Source organism: Neofelis nebulosa, chromosome 8 (genome assembly GCF_028018385.1).
Source record: "Neofelis nebulosa isolate mNeoNeb1 chromosome 8, mNeoNeb1.pri, whole genome shotgun sequence".
In the NCBI taxonomy this organism is placed as follows: domain Eukaryota; kingdom Metazoa; phylum Chordata; class Mammalia; order Carnivora; family Felidae; genus Neofelis; species Neofelis nebulosa.
In genome coordinates this window covers 53,952,945-53,972,624 of record NC_080789.1, presented here as the reverse complement: position 1 = coordinate 53,972,624, position 19,680 = coordinate 53,952,945, and the positions used below count along the sequence as shown (strand labels likewise).

The 19,680-nt window shown below is 42.3% G+C and overlaps 1 protein-coding gene across 2 annotated transcripts in view; it reads right to left on the bottom strand.

Annotated features, from left to right (window-relative positions):
- Window positions 1–3,848: 3,848 nt before the first annotated feature.
- PPM1H (protein phosphatase, Mg2+/Mn2+ dependent 1H) overlaps window positions 3,849–19,680 on the bottom strand; it is a 262,320-nt gene continuing 246,488 nt past the window's right edge. For both annotated transcript variants that reach the window (XM_058742159.1, XM_058742158.1), the window contains one exon: window positions 3,849–8,579. In XM_058742159.1, coding sequence (XP_058598142.1) covers window positions 8,505–8,579 — 75 coding nt within the window. In that variant the 3' untranslated portion in view covers window positions 3,849–8,504. The remainder of the gene's footprint in view (window positions 8,580–19,680) is intronic.

Below are 19,680 nucleotides of genomic sequence, written 5' to 3'. Positions count from 1 at the left end.
CAACAGAACATATAGTTCTTCACAAGAGCACATGGAACTTTCTCCAGGACAGATCATTTGTTAGGTTACAAAACAAGTCTTAACAATTTAAGACTGAAATCATATCAACCATATTTTCTGACTACAATCGTATGAAACTAGAAATCAGTTAGAAGCAAGAAAATTCACAAATATGTAGAGACTAACCAACATGCTATTGAACAATCGATGGGTCAATGAAAAAAGCAAAGAGGAAATCAAAAAATACCTTGAGACAAAAGAAAATGGAAATACAACATACCAAAACCTACAGGATGCAGCAAAAGCAGTTCAACAGGGAGGTTCATAGTGATAAATGCCTACCCTCAAGAAACAAGAAAAGTCTCAATGTAATTACACATCTCAAGGAATTAGAAAATGAACAATGTTCAAAGTTAGTAGAAGGAAGGAAATAACAAAGGTCAAAGCAGAAAAGAATGAAATAGGGACAAAAAGAAAATAGAAGAGATCAATGAAACCAAGAACTGGTTCTTTGAAAAGATAAATAAAATTGACAAACCTGTAGCCAGACTCACCAAGAAAAAATAGCCAGGACTCATAAATAAAATTGGAAACAAGAGAGGAGACATCACAACTGATATTACAGAAATACAAAGGATCATAAGAGACTGCTACAATTATATGCCAACAAATTGGACAACCTAGAAGAAATGGATAAGTTCCTAGAAACATACAACCTTTCAAGACTGAATCATAAAGAAATAGGAAATATGAACATACTGATTACTAGTAAGGAAAACCTCCCAACAAACAACAGTTTAGGACCAGATGGCTTCACAGGTAAATTTTGCCTAAGATCCAAAGAAGAATACCAATCCTTCTCACAAATTCTCCTACAAAAGAGGACATAATACTTCCAAACTAATCATATGAGGCCAGCATTACCTAATACCAAAACCAGACAAGGATACCACAAGAAAAGAAAATTATAAACAAGTAACCTTGTTTATCCTTGATAAACATGAATGCAAAAGTTCTTTAAAAAATATTAGCAAATCAAATTCAACAATATATCAAAAGCATCATTCACCCCAATCATGTAGGATTTATTCCAGAGGTACAAGGATGGATTAATTTCCACAAACAATGTGATACACCACATTAACAAAATCAAGGACAAACATATGATCATCTCAATAGATGCAGAAAAAGCATTTGGCAAAATTCAACATCCATTTATGATAGAAACTCTCAACAAAGTGGCTATAGAGGGAATATACCTCAACACAATAAAATAAAATAACACAATATATGACAGGTCCACAGATAACATCATACGGAATGGTAAAAAGCTGAAATCTTTTCTTCTAAGATTATAAATAAGAAAGTGATGTGTGCTCCTGTAACTTTTATTCAGCATAGTATTGGAAGACCTAGCCAGAGCAGTAAGGAAAGAAAAAGAAATAAAAGGCATTCAAATCATAAAGGAAAAGGTAAAACTGTCACTATTTGCAGATGACATATTATATATTAAAAACCCCAAAGAATCCCTCACAAAACTGCTAGAGCTCATAAATGAATTCAGTAAAATTGTAGGATACAAAAGCAATATATAGAAATCTCTTGCATTTCTATACACTGATTACAGACTTTCAGAAAAAAGAAATTAAGAAAACTATTCTGTTTATAACAAGGTCAAAAAGAATAAGATTCCTAGCAAAAAATTTAACCAAGGAGGTAAAAGAGTGTATACTGAAAATTAAAAGACACTGATGAAAGAAACTGAATATGACCCAAAGAAATGGAAAGGTGTACTGTGTTCATGATTGGAAGAATCAGTGTTATTAAAATGTCCATACTACCTAAAGCTTTGTACAGATTCATTGCAATTTCTATCAAAATTCTAATGGCATTTTCCACAGAAATGAACAAACAATCCTAAAATTTGTAAGGAACCACAAAAGACCCCAAACAGTCAAAACAATGTTGAGAAAGAACAAAGCTGGAGGTATCATGCTCCCTGATTTCAAACTATATTACAAAGCTATAGTAATCTAAATACATACATAGTAATCAAAATACATAGTATTATGTAAATACTATCCTGTTAGACACATAGATTAATGGAACGGAAGAGAGAACCCCGAAACAAACCCAAACATATGTAGTCAATTAATTTATGACAAAGGAGCCAAGGATATACAATAGGGAAAGGACAGTCTCTTCAAAAAAATGGTGCTGGGAAAACTGGACAGCCACATGCAAAAGAATAAAACTGGACCACTATTTGCACTGTACACAAAAATGAACTCAAAGTGGATTAAAGACTTGAATGTAAGCCGAAACCATAAAACTCCTAAAAGAAAACATAGGCAGTAAGCTTCTTGATATGGATCTTGGCAGTGTTTTTTGTTTGTTTTGTCTTATTTTATCTGACACCAAAGGATAACGCATCCACAACAAAAATAAACAAGTGTAATTATATCAAACTGAAAAGCTCTGCACAGCAAAGGAAACCATCAACAAAATGAAAAACCATCCTACTGAATAGGAGAAAATGTTTGCAAATCATTTCTCTGATAAGAGGTTAATATCTAAAAGGAGCTTAATACCCAAAATACATAAGGAACTCCTACAATTCAGACGATCAGAATAGGCATTTTTCCAGAGAAGACCTACAGATGGCCAACAGACACATGAAAAGAATCAAAACCTTAAGATACCACCTCACACTTATTAGAATGGTTACTATAAAAAAGACAAGAAATAACAAGTGTTGGCAAAGACGTGGTGAAAAGGAGAGCCTGCGTGCTGTTGGTGGGATTGTAAATTGCCACAGCTACTATGGAAAACAGTATGGAGGTTCATCACAAGATTAAAAACAGAACTACCATATGACCTAGCAATTCCACTTCTGGGTATTTATCCAAAGAAAATGAAAACACTAACTCAAAAAGATATATGCACCCCCATGATGACTGCAACACAACATAATTTACTATATCCAAGATATGGAAAAACCAAGTCTCCATCAATGAATGAATGAATGAATGAATGGATGGATAAGGAAAATACACACACACACACACACACAACATTATTCAGTCATAATAATGAGATACTGCCATTTGTGATCACATGGATGTACCTTAAGGACATTATGATAAGTGAAATAAGAGAAAGATAAATACCATATGATCTCACTTCTATGTAGAATCTAAAAAATAAATAAACCCCCCCCCCCCAAAAAAAAAAGTCACAGGCACAGAGAACAGATTGGTGGTAGGGAGAGGCAGGTGGTGAGGAGTGGGAGAAATGGGTGATGAGGGTCAAAAGATACAAACTTGCAGTTATAAAATAAGTAAGTCATGGAGATGTAATATACAGCATGGTGACTGTCAATAATACTTCATTGCATATTTGAAGATTTCTGAGTGAAAAGTTCTTATCACAAGAACAAAAAAGTTATGTTAATATGAATGTGATAGATGTTAACCAGATTTTTTGTGATGATCATTTTGCAATATGATAAATATATCAAATCATTATGTTGTACACTGGAAGCTACTGTAATGTTGTATATCAATTATACCTCAATAAAAAAGAAGAAAAAAGAATACCTCTTGGGAGCAATTCTTGGGAATAATATCCAAGGTGCTTCTTCTAGATGCATTGTTGAAATACATAGCCTTTACTGCTATTCCTGTGAAGGTTTATGGTGTTGGCATCCATTCCCTTTTGATTTTCTTTGGAGTCTGTTCATAGTTCGAAACTTCACACAAGGCCATGACACTCCTCATTCCATCACCTGATATGAAGAAACTTCATAGCGAGTTAAAAGAAGTAACACAAAACTTTTTCTAAAGGTATCCTATATACATATATATAATACTTTATTTTAAAATGTCATTGAGCATAAACATTTCTTTAGCTTTGTCCAGGGAACATTGCACCTAAGTCTCAAAACACACAAAATAGATCCCCTTTACTAAACAGTGTTCATTTTTCGGGTTACAAAAGTCAAGGTTTCACAATCACAAAGCATAAAGGTACTTGGTTCTGAAACCATTTTCAGGCAGATTTCCTCTCATTCACTGTACATACGACATTTTTGGAAACCCAGACCGTGATACATTTCTTACAAATGATCTCCACTGTGGGCCTCCCTGGGTCTCCAGAAGAAGCAAAGAAAATGGAGCAAAACGGAAATGGAGAATAACCTGAGGATTCCCCAAACACAAAATACGATGGAAGATTGAAAGATTGGGGGACACAGGGCTGTCCTTCAAGTACATCACAGTAGAAAACAACAGCACATTTTACAGCCTCATTTGGTCACTGTCTACCTGGTTGCTACATGAACAGAACTTCATCTAAGACGCAATTAAGGAACAATTAAAGCTATTTACATATAACATCATGGATTAGAAAGAGCAGTAGGCCGCAGACGGGCAATCGGATCTCACGAAGAGCTGCCTCAGTGCTCACACAAGAGGCAAGTCAGTCTGCTCAGGTAGTGTCCTTTGAAATACTGCAGTGTGCATACAGACACCACATCACCCACAGAACCAACGTCTGTTCATGGTGGGCTATGGTATGCAGACTCCCAGTGTTTCTCTACAATGGTAAAGCCCTCAAAAACCCAAGTTTCTAACGTAAAATTCTGTCCTGCGGCCAGATACAGTTTTACTCTTTTCTTACATCTGGTAAATTTTAGTGTCAGCCTGGTTGTTCTTTGCATAGACAATGACTCTCACTGCTTTCTCCAAGTGTCCCGAAGCAGTAATTTACTGAAAATAGAATCTCATAAAAGCTTAACATATTCCCTCTGAGAGCGTGGGGCTGTGGGGTCACTTAAGGAAAGGTTAGATCCTCAAACTGTGGTGGAAAGAAACCACTGGCTACTCTTGGCCTTGTTAAAAAAAAAAAAAAAAAAAAAGACTGGCAGATGAGGAAGGAGGTGCAATCAAGAGGGGAGTCAGAATTTTCAAGATGTGGGAGTCTTTTTCCAAGTGTTTCCATGCTAGTGCTCTGGGTAAACTGAAAATCCTATCCTAATGGCCAAGATCCGAGGCCAAATTCAGGTACCAGGACGGTCATCTCTGCCCACCAATATCTACCTACAACTGTAGTTGTTCCCAAGAAGTAAATGGATACTCAGGAGTAAGAAAAAGGTGAGCACACAGCCCTGAAGAGGTGAAGTTGCTAGAATTAAAAAATTAAACACCCCAAATTCCCCAAAGCTGTTTACTGTGGGAAGTAACTGAAATGGCCACTTTCCGTGGCTTTGTCCTAGTACACAGCTGAGTACTCGGCCTCGCCCGATTTTCACCTGTCCCTTCCCACCCGAGAACCACCGTTAGGTGAGCATAACCACCGCAGAAGACAGTCCACCTCTGACTGCAGGTGTCATGAGAACAAAGGTTTGGCTGTTGCCTGGCAAAATGCTGCAGGGTGTGGATGGAGGGTGAGTTTGTTCTCTTCCAGGAAAAGACTGTCCCCAAATATTCAAAGAGCAGGGTCCAGCCCAACAAAGAGATTTAGAACTCAAAGAGCCTTTCATTATAGAGGAAGTGGCCACACACACCCCAAGGCAACCATAAAGGCCTGACTAGGAAATCGAAAGCTTTTTATTAAACAAGATTTCCTCTGAGACTATTAGGCCAAGCAGATCTGGCTATAAGTCAGATACACAAGATTTCAGAACCGCTTATAAATATGTTCTTCAGAATTTTGAGCGTGCTGCCTTTTGACCTTTCCAGGAATGTTCCAAGGGCCAACCCTGTTATGTAGACACAGTTAGTTACTGCTGTGGGATGGGATGGCATGGGGCCTGGGTGAAAAATAAGGCCAAACAGAGTAAGCTCAATTCACAGAGCAGTATCAGTGCTGGGCAGATCTGCTATGGGCATTAAAAAATCACTTTTTCCACATATGATTTATTCACCTCGTTTGTAATTTTCCTCCCATCCCCCAAACAGAAATAGGGCTTCAGCTTTTACTAAGATCTTTCCACCAAAGAGGCTTATGGAAAGAATTCCTGGATACCATTCTAACTAAAACCAGCAGGACTACATGCTCAAGACTTTAGGATAAATTGAAAAGTCAGGGTGGGGGGGGGGGGTTGTTTCTAGAATTTTTCCTGAGACATTTCTTGGCAGTAAATGAGTTGGTGAATTGAGTAGAAGGCTGTCATGACATCTACACCCAAAGTTAGACTCTGGTGGCTCGAATAAAACGAGAAAAGCTCAAGGTCGGACCAACATAGAAGCCCAGGAGAGAAAACAGATGAAAGATAACGGGAACATGAGAAAGAGGTGACTGCCTGTGAGGGCAGCTTCCCAAAGTCGGCCATTCAGAGTCCCACAAAAAAAACCTTCTTGTTTCCAATTTGTACAAGACTTTGAGTCGGGGCAGGAACAGAAAGCGGATGACACTGCTGTAGGGTACCTGCATGTTGTCTCATAGCATCACATTCTGCCAGAGAAGCAGATGGCTTACCACAAACTTGTCCCCACAGAGACATCTGGGGTAGCTAAGATCTACTGGAGGAGGAGGGAGGCTGTCAGATGAAGAGGACCCCCTGACAAGGTAGTAATCCGATTCTCCCTGGGCAACATTTTGGCGAACAGCTGATGCGTGAATTCCCATAGTACCTCACCTGCCAGACAGGGCATCCTTTCCACATGGTGGAATGAGTTCATTCCTGAGTAGAGAGGCTCTAGGCCTTTCCTAATAAAATATCTACAACTCCAGGAAGGTGATTAACTATCCTGGAGGAAAGGTTCCTGTCCTCTCCTCTGGGGAAGGGATTCAACAAACATGCGAACTCGAAGTGGCTCCCCAGGAGTTCAGGGAATCATGTCAATGACATTTTTCTTTGTGGGGTGGGAAGAATGTTTTCATTACGCAGAACTGTCAAGATGGTGATGATACCACAGGAAGTGTGCGGGAAGAAGACTCAGTAATGGGACGTCGCTCTACAGAGCCCCTCAGTGCAGGGCAGTCGTCTGCCTGAGAGAGAAGTGATTTCTAGAACACTACTTGGTGATTCCTCCCAGCAGGGAAGCAACAGGTAGATCTGCTGTCCACTGCTTCTTCAGCTCTTGTAAGGAACACTCAGAAGTGGAGCATCTGTGGGAACTGGGGTCCTCAGTTGCTGGGACGTGATTCCAAGGAGAAGGAATGGGGTGCACAGCATGAGGATGACCAGTCAACTCAATTCAAATTCGCTTTTATCAAAAGGCTATTGTGAGTGGGTCTTGCCCAAAGACGAGGGGGAAGCAGGACTGCCGCTCCTTGACGGTATGTGGATACTTACTGTTGTGGGGTGGCCCTGCGAACAGTCACAGTCCACAGAACCTGGATCCAAAATGGAGGAATGGTCATCACATGAGGTATGGTGAACTGAATGATACATGGAGCTTCCTGTACTGCTCTCTTAAACACTGCTTTACATGCGTCCCCAGGGCACAGCAGGTGGGGAGGGCCGATGAGACCAGAAATGAAAACCTAGATTCTCAGAGAAATCTCTAGCCACAAAAGGGGGACCCTTGAAAACAACAGAGAAACTGTTGGTTTAAAGAAACACCCATATTTTCATGAGAACACACTGATTTGGTGAGAAAACGCAACCCGGGAACAAACTGTTACACAACAAAGACAGTGCTCTGTCAGCCAGGGCACTGATCCAGAAGGCTGCCTGGGTGGTGTGGGCTACAGGATACGGGGACAGCCTGGGCTGCACTTTGACATACAAATTCCTCAGCAAGGAGCTGGAAAGTCCCAGGCCTGTTTTATGGAAGGGAAACAATTAAGATTCAAGGAATATCAAACAGAAAAAAATCCCTGCTTCACCCCACCATAACCATGAAAGAATGAAGAGAGAGACACACACCACACACACACACACACACACACACACACACACACACACACACACACACACAGATAGCATTCCCTGAAATAAATCTCAGGCTTACTAGAAGATGGGTGCTTACACTTTCTGAGACATGATCCCCAACTTTCCAATGCAGCACTTTTAACCTGTAGAGAAGCTGGCAGCTTGATAGGCCGAAGAATCTCCTGCCAGTTACACCTGAAAATGGCTGCCCCAGCTACTCCAAATAAATATGATGTGTGTGCCCAAAATTAGGTAGTGGCCACCTAGGAGGCCTATTAAAGGAACCAAAAGAAACACAGTACTCAGTAGCAGCCTTTATGTTTTGCTCTTGTTGAGTATCCAGACCTGTTACTAAAGAGGAAACTGAAATCTAAGGGTCCCCCAGAAGTACAGCCAGTACAGCCAGTAGCCTTTCGGCAGCAAATCCCCCACCTGGCCTGGGAAGAGGTTGCATCACCTGGAACTCTGCTGGGGCACTTCCCAGTTCTGCCCTGCCAAGACATGTCCCAGTTTTCTCCCCTGTTGTCCTCCCAGCCCTCTGGGCCGTTTTCATGAAAGTTTGTTCCCATGTATTAAAGGAATGACATATACAGAAATGTCGTCTCCTGAGCCCAGCCGGTCATTAGATATCCGCCATCCTCTGTCCTTCAGGACACCGCGGGCACGCATCACCAGGTCCTGAGCTGCCAGTGTGTACCTGTGCAGAGAGAAGCAGGAATGAGACAATCAGTGTGGCATCAGACAGAGTCTGGAGTCAAGTGAGGCTGGGAAGGAGGCATCACTACAGCTGTGTAAACAGTTTTGAAATATCCCTAAAGTCTCAAAAAGTCTAGGCCATCTTTTCCCAAAATTGTGATGCCTAACGTGAGGTTATTCTTTTAGGTGGTAGATGGACAAGGCACCACATACATTAAATAATCCCCTAAATTTGTTCTGCTGTGGAATCCTCCTTTGAGGTGTTTGATTATGTGAAGGAGAGAGTCTCTCAGTTTGGTGTGAGTTGATCTTTTAACACGGATCTGCTCAGGCTCACAGCTTTGCATGGCAAACTATGGCTAGTTGAAAAATTACATGGGAAACATATGAGCTTTGTTTTCAGTGTTTATTTTTTGCACCACATTCTTTTTAGGACAAAGGATAGTCATTTCCTATTTTTGGTAGGGGTCAATCTTTTCAAATGAAATGGTTTTTAAAAAGTGAGTTAAATAAAAACATGAGTAGTGCATGTGGCATAGGAATATAATAAAAATGTGAAGGTGTTTTTGGGAAATGACTGATAAACCTTGGTGTGGATCAGTATAGGTGTGGCAAGGGATCCCCCTAGAATTTGAAAATAAGACTGTTCAGGGAGATTTAAACTTACGGAAAAAGAATGACTATGCTATTAGTCAATGGAAAGTATTAACATCTAAAGACCAGTGTGGGAGGGGATTTTGGTGGGTGTGGGCCTGGGTTGGCCTTGAGGCATTAAAAAAACAAGGCATAACATTGGCAGGTGTCTATCTAAATAGTGATCAGAGCAGAGGGAGTCTTAGCTGACAGACTTCAAAGAGATTCAGTTCCGCTGGTAGGACCATATTTAGTGTGGATGAATTATTCTCTTAGCCTGTGCCATTAAACATGATTCACCGTTAACTCTGATTTCACGTTCACCAAATAGCCTGATTATGATCTGGCTCCTTGTGTAGGCCTGCCTACAGGAAAAGAATGAGCTAGTCATTGTACTTGGAGAAGATCAGTCAATTATATTTCTCCATATAAATGTCAACTGGAATTTCGGTTTCCAGATCAATCTTGTGAGCGTGGTTAGGGTGAGTCCAGCTCTGACAATGAATCTGTTCTTTGTGTGTTGATTAAACCAGGTTCTGAACCTGAAAAGCTAAAAGCCAGACTCTGATAAATCACCAAGATAATAAATGTCACCCTATAAGGACGACTTCTTGGAAACCAGCCTGTGGACCTTTAACAACAGACCACCCTGGTATTACTAGTGGCTTTTCCCTACTTTGGAATGTCTCTGCCTTGCCCTCAGGACTGTGATTTTACGGAATTCAGAACACCAGAAGGCTCTTTTGTTTCTTCTGTTAAGACCCCTTATGGATTTACTGAGTCTCATATTAAAAGAGACCGCCATCTCACCCATCATTACAATTTTTAAGACTAAGGTCTGTAGCGAATTATCTCAGGATTAAGATTTTAGGTCATTTTAGGTCATTAAAGTCTTTCTTTTAAATTTTTTTTAACGTTTATTTATTTTTGAGACAGAGAGACAGAGCATGAACGGGGGAGGGTCAGAGAGAGAGGGAGACACAGAATCCGAAACAGGCTCCAGGCTCTGAGCTGTCAGCACAGAGCCCAACACGGGGCTTGAACTCATGGACTGCGAGATCATGACCTGAGCTGAAGTCGGATGCCCAACCGACTGAGCCACCCAGGCGCCCCGGTAATAAAGTCTTTGAGACTCAAGTGTGTTTGCAGCCCAGGTAGCGGAGAGAGGTCTAGCATACCATACAGCTGACAGAGGAGAGGCTATTTTAGTTAATACAAAATACCTTTCCTCCTGGAGGATGGGTGATAGGTGATAGGTGGTGATAGGTGATAAGATAGACACCTTTTTCTATCTGTATTGAGAAAATTATCAGCTTTGAGGCAGGAATCCCCTTTCTTAAAAAAATTTTTTTTGTAGTTTATTTAGAGCAAGCGAGCATAAGTGGGAGAGGGGCAGAGACAGGGGTGGGGGGTGGTGAAAGAGAAAGAATCCCAAGCAGGCTCCATGTGCTCCAGCAGGGCTTGAACTCATGAACCCTGAGATCATGACCTGAGGTGAAGTCAGACAGTTAACTGACTGAACCACCTAGGCGCCCCAAGACAGAAATCTCTTAGGTTGCTCTTGAGGGAAGATGTGGCCAGTTAGCCCTCTCTGAAAGTTCAAAGGAGTCCAGAGAGGCCTTTGGCTAAAAAGCCAAATAAATACCCCCAATCCACATACCAGAGGTTATGCTATATTCAGAAGAACCTCTCAGATGCTCACCCCAGGTTACTCTTGGTTGTATATTAAATTGTGTATCTGAGACACGACCACGTGGGGAAAGGCTACCAAAAAGATCAGAGTGATGTTTACTATCCTGCTGGTTGACCAGAGGCCAAACGTTAGTCTTTTAAGAAGCCTGGGTGAGTCAATACAGAGTAGATGCATTGGTCCGAGCTGAACACACTAGCTCAAGAGCATGCCAGACATGGAAAATTATGGCAAGTTATGATAAAAGGTGGCTGACAGGAAAAGAAAGATGTTCAAAGATCTCAAAAAATAGATAAAAGAACTCTTGATGGCACTCTGTGGTTAGTCTAGAGGGAAATCCTCCTGGAGGCCTTGGCAGGTCCTGCTGCCATGGGGCAACGATGGAGAGAGCTCAAAACAAGGTTAAATGAAGTCACAAAGGAGTATCACCCTTAGTTAAAGGCCAGAGACCACCCTGATATTGCTATTGCTGGTGACTCTGGGTATTTAAAAAATGGTCAAAATTAGCAATGGCATCTTAAAAAGCAGCATCAGGTCACCCAGAAAAGCTGGTTACCCAGGAAACTCATTTCCCCAAGGACTCTAGATAATTAAGGTTTTATTCTTAAAAATGGTGATTGCCTATTCCAAGATAACTTCCCTTGAGCCTGAATTTCTCTTTACCATCCATTCCGTCTTCCTTTAGGTGCTGACCTTCTTGAGAGAGAAATCCATTTCTGCTTCTTCAATGTCTTCTCTTTTTTCCTCCTTAATCTCTTACCAGTAGGCCCACTACCATACTAAACTGGACCTAAAGCTTCTTCCCAGTACTCATTCAGCTCAGCCTTTCTCCAGCACAGACACCGCTGACCATCTTCTTTACCTGTGATATCTCCTGTCTTCCTAAAGTCTCTTTTTTTGGGGAGGGCAGGGGGTGGCCTTCCACCCCTACTACATGCTCCAAGTACTCCTGTGTCTGGGCTTCTATGATACACAGCATAAATTCGTCTCTCTGATGCTCCTTAAGTTCCTCGGTAGACCCCAGTTAAGACTTAAGAAGCAGTCAATAAATGTTAACTTTTTCACTTCCAAGGTGGGACTTCCCCATCTGTCATCCTTAGCTAACGTGATTCCGAGTCTCTTAGGCAAGAAATCATAGTCATTTTCAATGCCACCTCCTCACCCTGATACTTTTCAATGATAGCATCTACAAAGCAGAGTAGGACTTCTCAACTTTGAATTTTAAAGTGTATTTCACTAGTGGCATGTGGCTAATTAAAATAAAATCTAATCTCAGTTATTACAACGCGAGCTAAATTTGCTTATTGTAAAAACTGATACATCGGAGCTTATCTCTGCCATCACTAATATATATGTATTAATATATATAAAACTTCCTATGTATTTTCTGTTTATTATGTTTTTCTTCATCCTTGCTGTCAGGTTGATTGCTTTAACACCTTTTCCCTCCCTCAATGGTTTAGAAGTGATAGTTTATTTCTATCATTTTAGTAGTCATGCTTAAATTTTTAATATCTAGGTTAATCTGTATTTATGTCCTCCTCCAGAAAATAAAGTGATCTTAGAATGCCTTCTTTCATCTAACATGTTACTGCCTGGTAGTTGAATTCTGTCTTATTTTTAAGCCTCTATTAGTCATTTTTATCATTTATAATCTACAGTTATATAAATAAACCAAAATAGTAACTTCTGTGCTCTTTGAAATCCATTCCTTCCGAGTTTGATTTTTTTCTGTTGAAGTCCATTGTTAGTAAACAGCGGTCTGTAAGGGATACAGTCACCCAGTCTTTGGACCACAAAAATCTTTATTTTTGCTTTTAATCTTGCATGATAGCTTTACTGGGTAGAGATTTCTAGACTGACCATTATTTCCCCTCAGCAGTTGAGAGATAATATTTCATTTATTCTGGCTTCTCTTTTTGAGAAGTCTGTCTTGTATCATTTCTTTGCAAATAACAGTCTTCTTGGTAGCTTTTAAGTTTTTACTGTTGTTTTGTTAGGATGTTATGAAGTTACACTAACAACAATGAGGATTCCTTTTTCTCTATCATGGTTGGAAATTTGTTTTACTCTTTGAAACGAGAAGATATTTCTTTGATTTTGGAAAATTCTCAACTGTGAGCTTTTTGAATATTGCTTGCCCTCTATTTTTTATATTTTCTACCATTAGACCTTTTCATTTTACCTTCCAGATTTCTACTTATTTCCTGTTCTTTTTTCTCTCTCTGTGATTTCTGTAAATTCACTAATTCCTGCTTTATGCAGTTTACTCTTCAATCCATTCAGTACAGTTAACCCTTCAACAACACAGAGGTTAGGGGCACCGACCCCTGCACAATCAAAAAGCCAAGTAGAACTCTTGACCCTCCCAAAACTTAACTATTAATAGCCTACTGTTCCCTGGAACCTTTACTGGTAACATAAACAGTTAACATGTATTTTGTATGTTATACTTATTACTGTATACTTACAATAAAGCTAGAGAAAATGTTTTTAAAAAATCATAAGGAAGAGGAAACATATTTACAATATTGTGTCGAAAAAATCCATGAAAAAGTGGACTCATGAAGTTCAAACCTATGTTATTCAAGGGCCAACTATAGTAACTTTATTTCAGTGACATACTTACACCATTGTGAATGTTCATCTGGTTGTTTTCCACATCTACCTTTTCTTACCTTGTGGTTCTATGTGTACATGTTTCAAGTTTCAACCTGTTCTGTTGGGTTTTCTTGGTGAGTTAAAGGGAAGGCTCCATTGTATGTAGTTATCCTTTCTCATAGTGGATTTGAAGGTAAGACAGGAGTTTCTCTTCAGTAAGGGTTGTTTGTGCCCTCAGTTACATAGAGAGCTTTGAATTTGCCTTTATTGGGAGACACTCTGGGTTTTTCTAGCTGTAGAACATATAATTTCTTGGTTTTAGGATTCCCATACTACAGGAGTGGTGTGAGGTTGAACTTCACACTTTTCCTGTGTGGTGAGCCTACCCAACTGTAACCCTCACAGAGCTTCAGTTTCATTGGGTTCTTGCCATCACCCACGCATCCGTGTGTTTCAAGGAAGGACGGCCCCAACCTGAGTGGGAGGCTTAGGGAGAATGCCTAGGATCACTTCTTCCAACACTGCTGCCAGGAGCTCAGATTCCTCCCGTGACTTCTCTTCGCCAGACTTCTCCGGTGAGTGTGGTATCCCCCTCTGTGAAAGAGCAGTCCATGTGGACAACTGAAGGGGACTGATTAGATGCTGTATTCAGGGACTTAAGGGTACAGCTGAACTCCAGGACCAATTTCCTGACATTTTCTTCAGGCTACAGGAGACCCAGTACTGAAATGGAGTGAGAAACATTCAGGTAAAATGAGGTGACCTGCAGAACGCTTTCCTCATAAATGATCACCTCAACACAACCCCAGAAACCAGCTCTTGGAAGGAGGTTGTTTGCCCCAACTCCAGTATTCACCCAGGCTGGTGGCCATTTCAGAGCATACTGACATCCACATTTAAGAGCCAACTTGCCTGGGGCATGAAACCATTTGTAAGGTTGCATTTTTATCAAAACCGGTAGGAGAAAAAACAACTTTCTCTGATGGTAAAAAAAACTGGGTCTCCTCGCTCCCATTTGGTTTCCCTCCAAGGGAAACCTGACAAGGGTTGCCTGGTTGGGGACTCAGAAAGAAACGGCTACATGAGACAATAAAACAGGAGAGCTCTACAGATGTTGGTACTGAGGTTGACCACAGGGGCATACACATGCCATAGACGGAGTCAACATGTGAAATTTAAGCTCAGAGTACTCAGGAGGGCAACAAAGAATATGGTGCAGCTGAAGACAGTGACAGGGAAGTGGATTCCAGTACACCAGGGCCGGGGCTGTGAGGCAGGCTTGAGGAGCCTGGTGATCTAGAAACTGACGTGGAGCAGAGGAAGGGCCATTCTTGATCGCCTTTCTTCTGAATGCTCGGTCAGACTGCAGGAGAGAACTGCTGGAGCAGTTCGAAGGTTTCACTCTCCTGTAAGAAAGAATCTCCCTGGGAGACAAGTTTTGTATTTTGAGAACATTTTTCTTCTCTTGCTGAAGCTTTCAATATTGATCAGCAAAGCTCTGCTCAAAGAAATGGCTGCTAGGGAGGGAGCTGACTTGGCAGGCAGCACAGGGCTTGGCTCAGAGGCTTCCTCAGGCTCTGAGGGGGAGGGAGCAGAGAAAGGACAGCAGGGGAGGGGAGAAAAAACAAAGGGAAGAGGGCTGAACAACTATGGGAAGGCCAGGAGCTCTGTTCACTAACAGGGTGGAAGGAGGCCGATAAATCCTCAATTGTCTCTGTTGTCCCAGCCACGTCGGTGGCACTTCTTAGTTCTTTCACCTCTCCAGCAGGGTGCACAAAGGGCTCAGGGTGTGGGCGCAGGTTGCCTAGGGTCCAATCCTGGTTCCCCACCGCCCACCGCCCTCCGCCCAGATGGGCACTCTGGAAAAATTCCTTAGCCTCTTGGAGCCCCTCTTTTCTTACTTATAAATCTGGAATGATGATAGTGCAAACCTCAAAGGCTCCTCCAAGGAATGAATGAGATCCTTCCACAAAGCATTCAGCACAGTCTTGGGTCACTTGGGTCAGAGATCAGTAAACGTTAGCTACCATTCTCCTCATTAAACATAAAATGCCTTTCTCTTTGCCGAGAGATTTGCCTTCAGTCATCCACCTCTTTCTTCTTACAGAGCCTGTTTCTCACAGAGACCACATTTGAATCAGCACTGGTGTCAAAAATACTGTCCATTTCAGGCCTCAGGCTATAACCGTGCCTTAAAGGCTTTAATAGTTCTAGTTGGGTGGGAACTGCTATTTGCCATTTAGATGGTACAGATCTGGGGCTTTTGTGGCAGGAACTGGGGGATTAATGGGTTCCAAATATTTGCATATAAAAGGCAGCAGCGTCCATCTGCTGATGCCCAGCAGTAATAGAGTGTGATGGGAACAGGAGGAGGAACCTTTTTTGCATTCTGAGCAGGCCTCTGAAATTTAAGAGGTAGAAAAGCTCTCCTAAGCTTTGGAACATTGGCAGGGATCTATGGTGACTGGGTGGGGGGGGCGGGGGTGAGGGGTGGCTTGTAGAGGGCTCCTTATTGTACTTGGAACCAGGCAACTCATCCCGGGAGGAGGCATGACTTAGGCTCACTGCTGGGAGCTGACCCACATGTGTCCCTTGTCCAGCTCTGAAGTCACTGAAACCACTCATGACAGCTTCTGTCCCCTGCCTAGGGCATGGGGATCCCAGTCAGGTGGAATACCCTGACACACTGGAATAATGATGGCTACTGTCCGTGACACGGCCACTGTGTACATTAGGGGTTTATGTGGCAGCAGGTGCAAGGCCACAGTCTGGGGAGAGCTGCCCACCTGCATGGGAGAGGGTGAGAACATTTGTCAGGCCTTCTCCACCCTTATGCCCCTGGCATCTCCTCCCTGGTTCCTTAGGTGGTGCATGTTTGTTTTAGTTTGTATCCCAAACAGCAAAATTTCAATGTGAGAGGGAGCAGTAGACCATTTCCTTTTCAGTCTTCCCTGGCAAGCCCTTTAAAATGCCCTGATGTTCCAACTAAGTGGCCACACAGCTCTGCTCCAGCAGCCACATAAACAGCAGTGAGGGAGGCAAGATGGGCCTGGCCGCGTGCTGTTTAGAGGCAGGCTCGCAGGCTGGCTTCCAAGTTCTCATGGGTCTAAATACGCTCAACATTGCAAAAGAAACAAAAATGCAGATTTTATCTAGTCTTCAAACAGCAGATCAGGCACTCACAAATTTGTTCCTAAGACATGTAATTGATGCTGGGGCGGTGGGGGGGTGGTGGTGAGGGAACCCTTCCTTTTTGCATCTGAGGCATAGTTTTTCAAAACCATGTGGTGCTGGTAGAAATTAGTTCAGCTAATTCACGGAAAGATTTCACAAAAAGAACTTTAGTCTTTTGCCAAAATAAATTTCGTATTATCGAGGAAATACAAACTGGCACTTAAGAGCTGCATCAGTATACTGCTGTCAGTGTTGGTGGGTGTTTTGCTACCAACTTCCCACTGATTAATCTCTTCCTCATCAAGGCACACAGATCCAAGTCTTGGAGAGCGTGGACCTGAAGAGTGACATCTGAAGGAGAACCATCAAGACGGCTTCTCTTATTAGGGAAATGCTCTGTGGAATTTACATTATATGGGTACTTACAGATTTAATACCCCATAATAAGCACCTTGAGTGTCATGGCAGGAAGACTGAGGATCATTAGGTCCAAGTTACAAAGATGAGATTTCCACAGACAGGTTTTGGGCAATCGAGGACTGGCAGAGCCTTGCAAAGTTATGCTTTGGCATTTGGAATATGGCTACATACTATGCTTTCATGTTTGGTTAACTGTTCTTTGGCTCTCTTTCCCCTTGGCCTTACCCATGCCCTTACCCCTTAGTAATACTGACAATTTCTTACTTTCTGACGAAATATCAAGCATCCTCTTTGAATGTTTACACACATGCCTCCATTTTGAATATTCCTCGCAAGAGATCTACCGCCAAGCCTTCAGCCTGACAGAGGGGATAAGTCAATCCTAGATATTTTGCCTCAGAAAAGCCCTTCCAGGCCTTTCTTTGAGCACCCTCTCCAAATTGTGCAGGGGGTATAGGCCTCAAAAGAGAATCTCACTGGTATTACAGAGAACTACAGGTTGTGCAGCCCAACCTTCGTGACTTCCAACCATCCCACTCAAGTGCTAGCTTGGTAGATTTCCTATACACGATCCAATTCATAACCCCACGAAGACTCCCATACCTGCCAGCCCTGCTGTACTTCAGGGAATACTCCCATCAAAAGGAAAGAAAAAGGGAAGGAAGATGGGAAGGAAAGAAGGGACTGAGGGAGGAAGGAGTCCCACCACACTCCTTCTGACTTGTCCATAAAGGCTCCTTTTAATTTTCCGGTTCCTTTGTGGAGACAGTTCAAAACAGCAAAAGGACTTCATAAGATAGAGTCAAGAAGATGAGACAGCTTATTTTTACTCCATCTCTGCCTGAGAGGATGGTGTGAGGGTCAGAAATTCACAAACCTAATCTTTATGCTTCCCTCACTCTGTACTGTGGAGGGGGGAGATGCTATTTTAAGTTCCTTGTTGGGAAGGATATCATCACAGGAAGACAATGCTGGCAGTCACTAAGAAGAAAAGAAAAAGACAAAGGAAACAACCTACACGTAACGTCAAAAGCAAAGTCATCCAAAGGCAACCCCCCAAAGTCCTGCCTGTCACAGGGCTAATGGTCTGCCTCTTTCTGTTGTGCTACATTCTAGACAAAACTGTGTTAACTCAGCAGAACCCAGAGTAAAGCAGCCCCATTCAAAACCTCAAATGAAGAAACATTTTGTGGTTCTTCTCACTTGTTATGTTGCCTTCCCTCCCTCTCAGGCCGCCTGCCCTGGGGGTACACCTTTCCTCTCTCATTTTCTATCAAACAGTAGGCTGACCTCATCTGGTCAGTGCCTCAGGTTTGAACCCTCCTCCTTTCTCCCCCACGACCACATAGACAAAACTTCGGTCCTGGGGTGCATTTGGAGAGAAAGGAATCTTGGCCAAGGAACAGCCCACAGAGCCTCCGGAATTATAAAGTGAGTCTTTCCTCCTCACAGAAATTATAATTTAGGCTAAAACTTATTAGGATGGCTTTCACTCATGTTTGTATTGCACAGGAAGATCAGAAGAGCTCCCAATCAAAGTGAACCCCTGTCATGGCTTTTGGGACTGAGCTCTCCATGGGCCGCACAAGGGAAAAACTCACAGGGCATGAGCACGGTGCCCACCTCCCAAATTACACACAGATGTGTACAAATATGTCACACACATATTTTACACAGCTTCGAAGCCATGAGTGTGAAATAAATTCAGTTTTTCTGATTTCCCGGTATTGTTTAAATTACAAAGGAGCACACGGGGGTAGAGCAACAACCCACATCTCAGGTTTTCACCATCAGATGGCACAGAATGTTTGCTGATTATGGACTAGGATGAACGAATTACACAAATTCCCCATCATTATTACAGGCTCCCTTTCCTACAACTAATTTGCACATTCATTAATCTTGTGAGTTCGTAAGGTTGGCCATAACCTGGCCCCTTTCCCTGTCACACCTCATCTGTGGACAGCACAGACTGAGCCCGGTCAGCCCTCCTGACTGTCTGCTTCCTTGACCATGCCATGATCTCCCTCCCCAGCTGCACCTCGCCCTACATTGCCCGGCTCACACTCATCTGTTCTTCGGGTTTAAATTTAGATATCCCTTCCTGTGGAAGGCTTTCTTGGGTATCCCTTGCTCCCGGTTAGGCTCCTCTCTTTCATCACTTATGTTGTAACTTCCTTATGTTTCCATAACCCCCTCTAGACTCTAACCTCCCAGAGGGCAGGGGCCAGGTCTAAACAGGTTCCCTAATAATATTTCCCAAACGAATGAATCTGAATTGGAGTTATCTGGCAGAGACGAAACCTTTGCCCATGGTCTCCAGCCTGATATTCTCTCTTACTAATAAAACTGTGCTCACCTTACAACTTTCCCTTTGACACATCCATCTATCTGATACAGGATTCTCTCTTTGGCTTTGGTTTGCCATCTTCCCCAAAAGGCAGACAAAAAAAAAAAAAATGTTTTTCCTTCCTGCCCTGTTTGTTCCACGGAAATCCCTATAAGCCCTGCTTCTGGAGGCAGTTCTTCTGAACCCAGGAGCCTGCTCTGACCTGGTGTGCACCTGCCCAGCGACAACACTGTC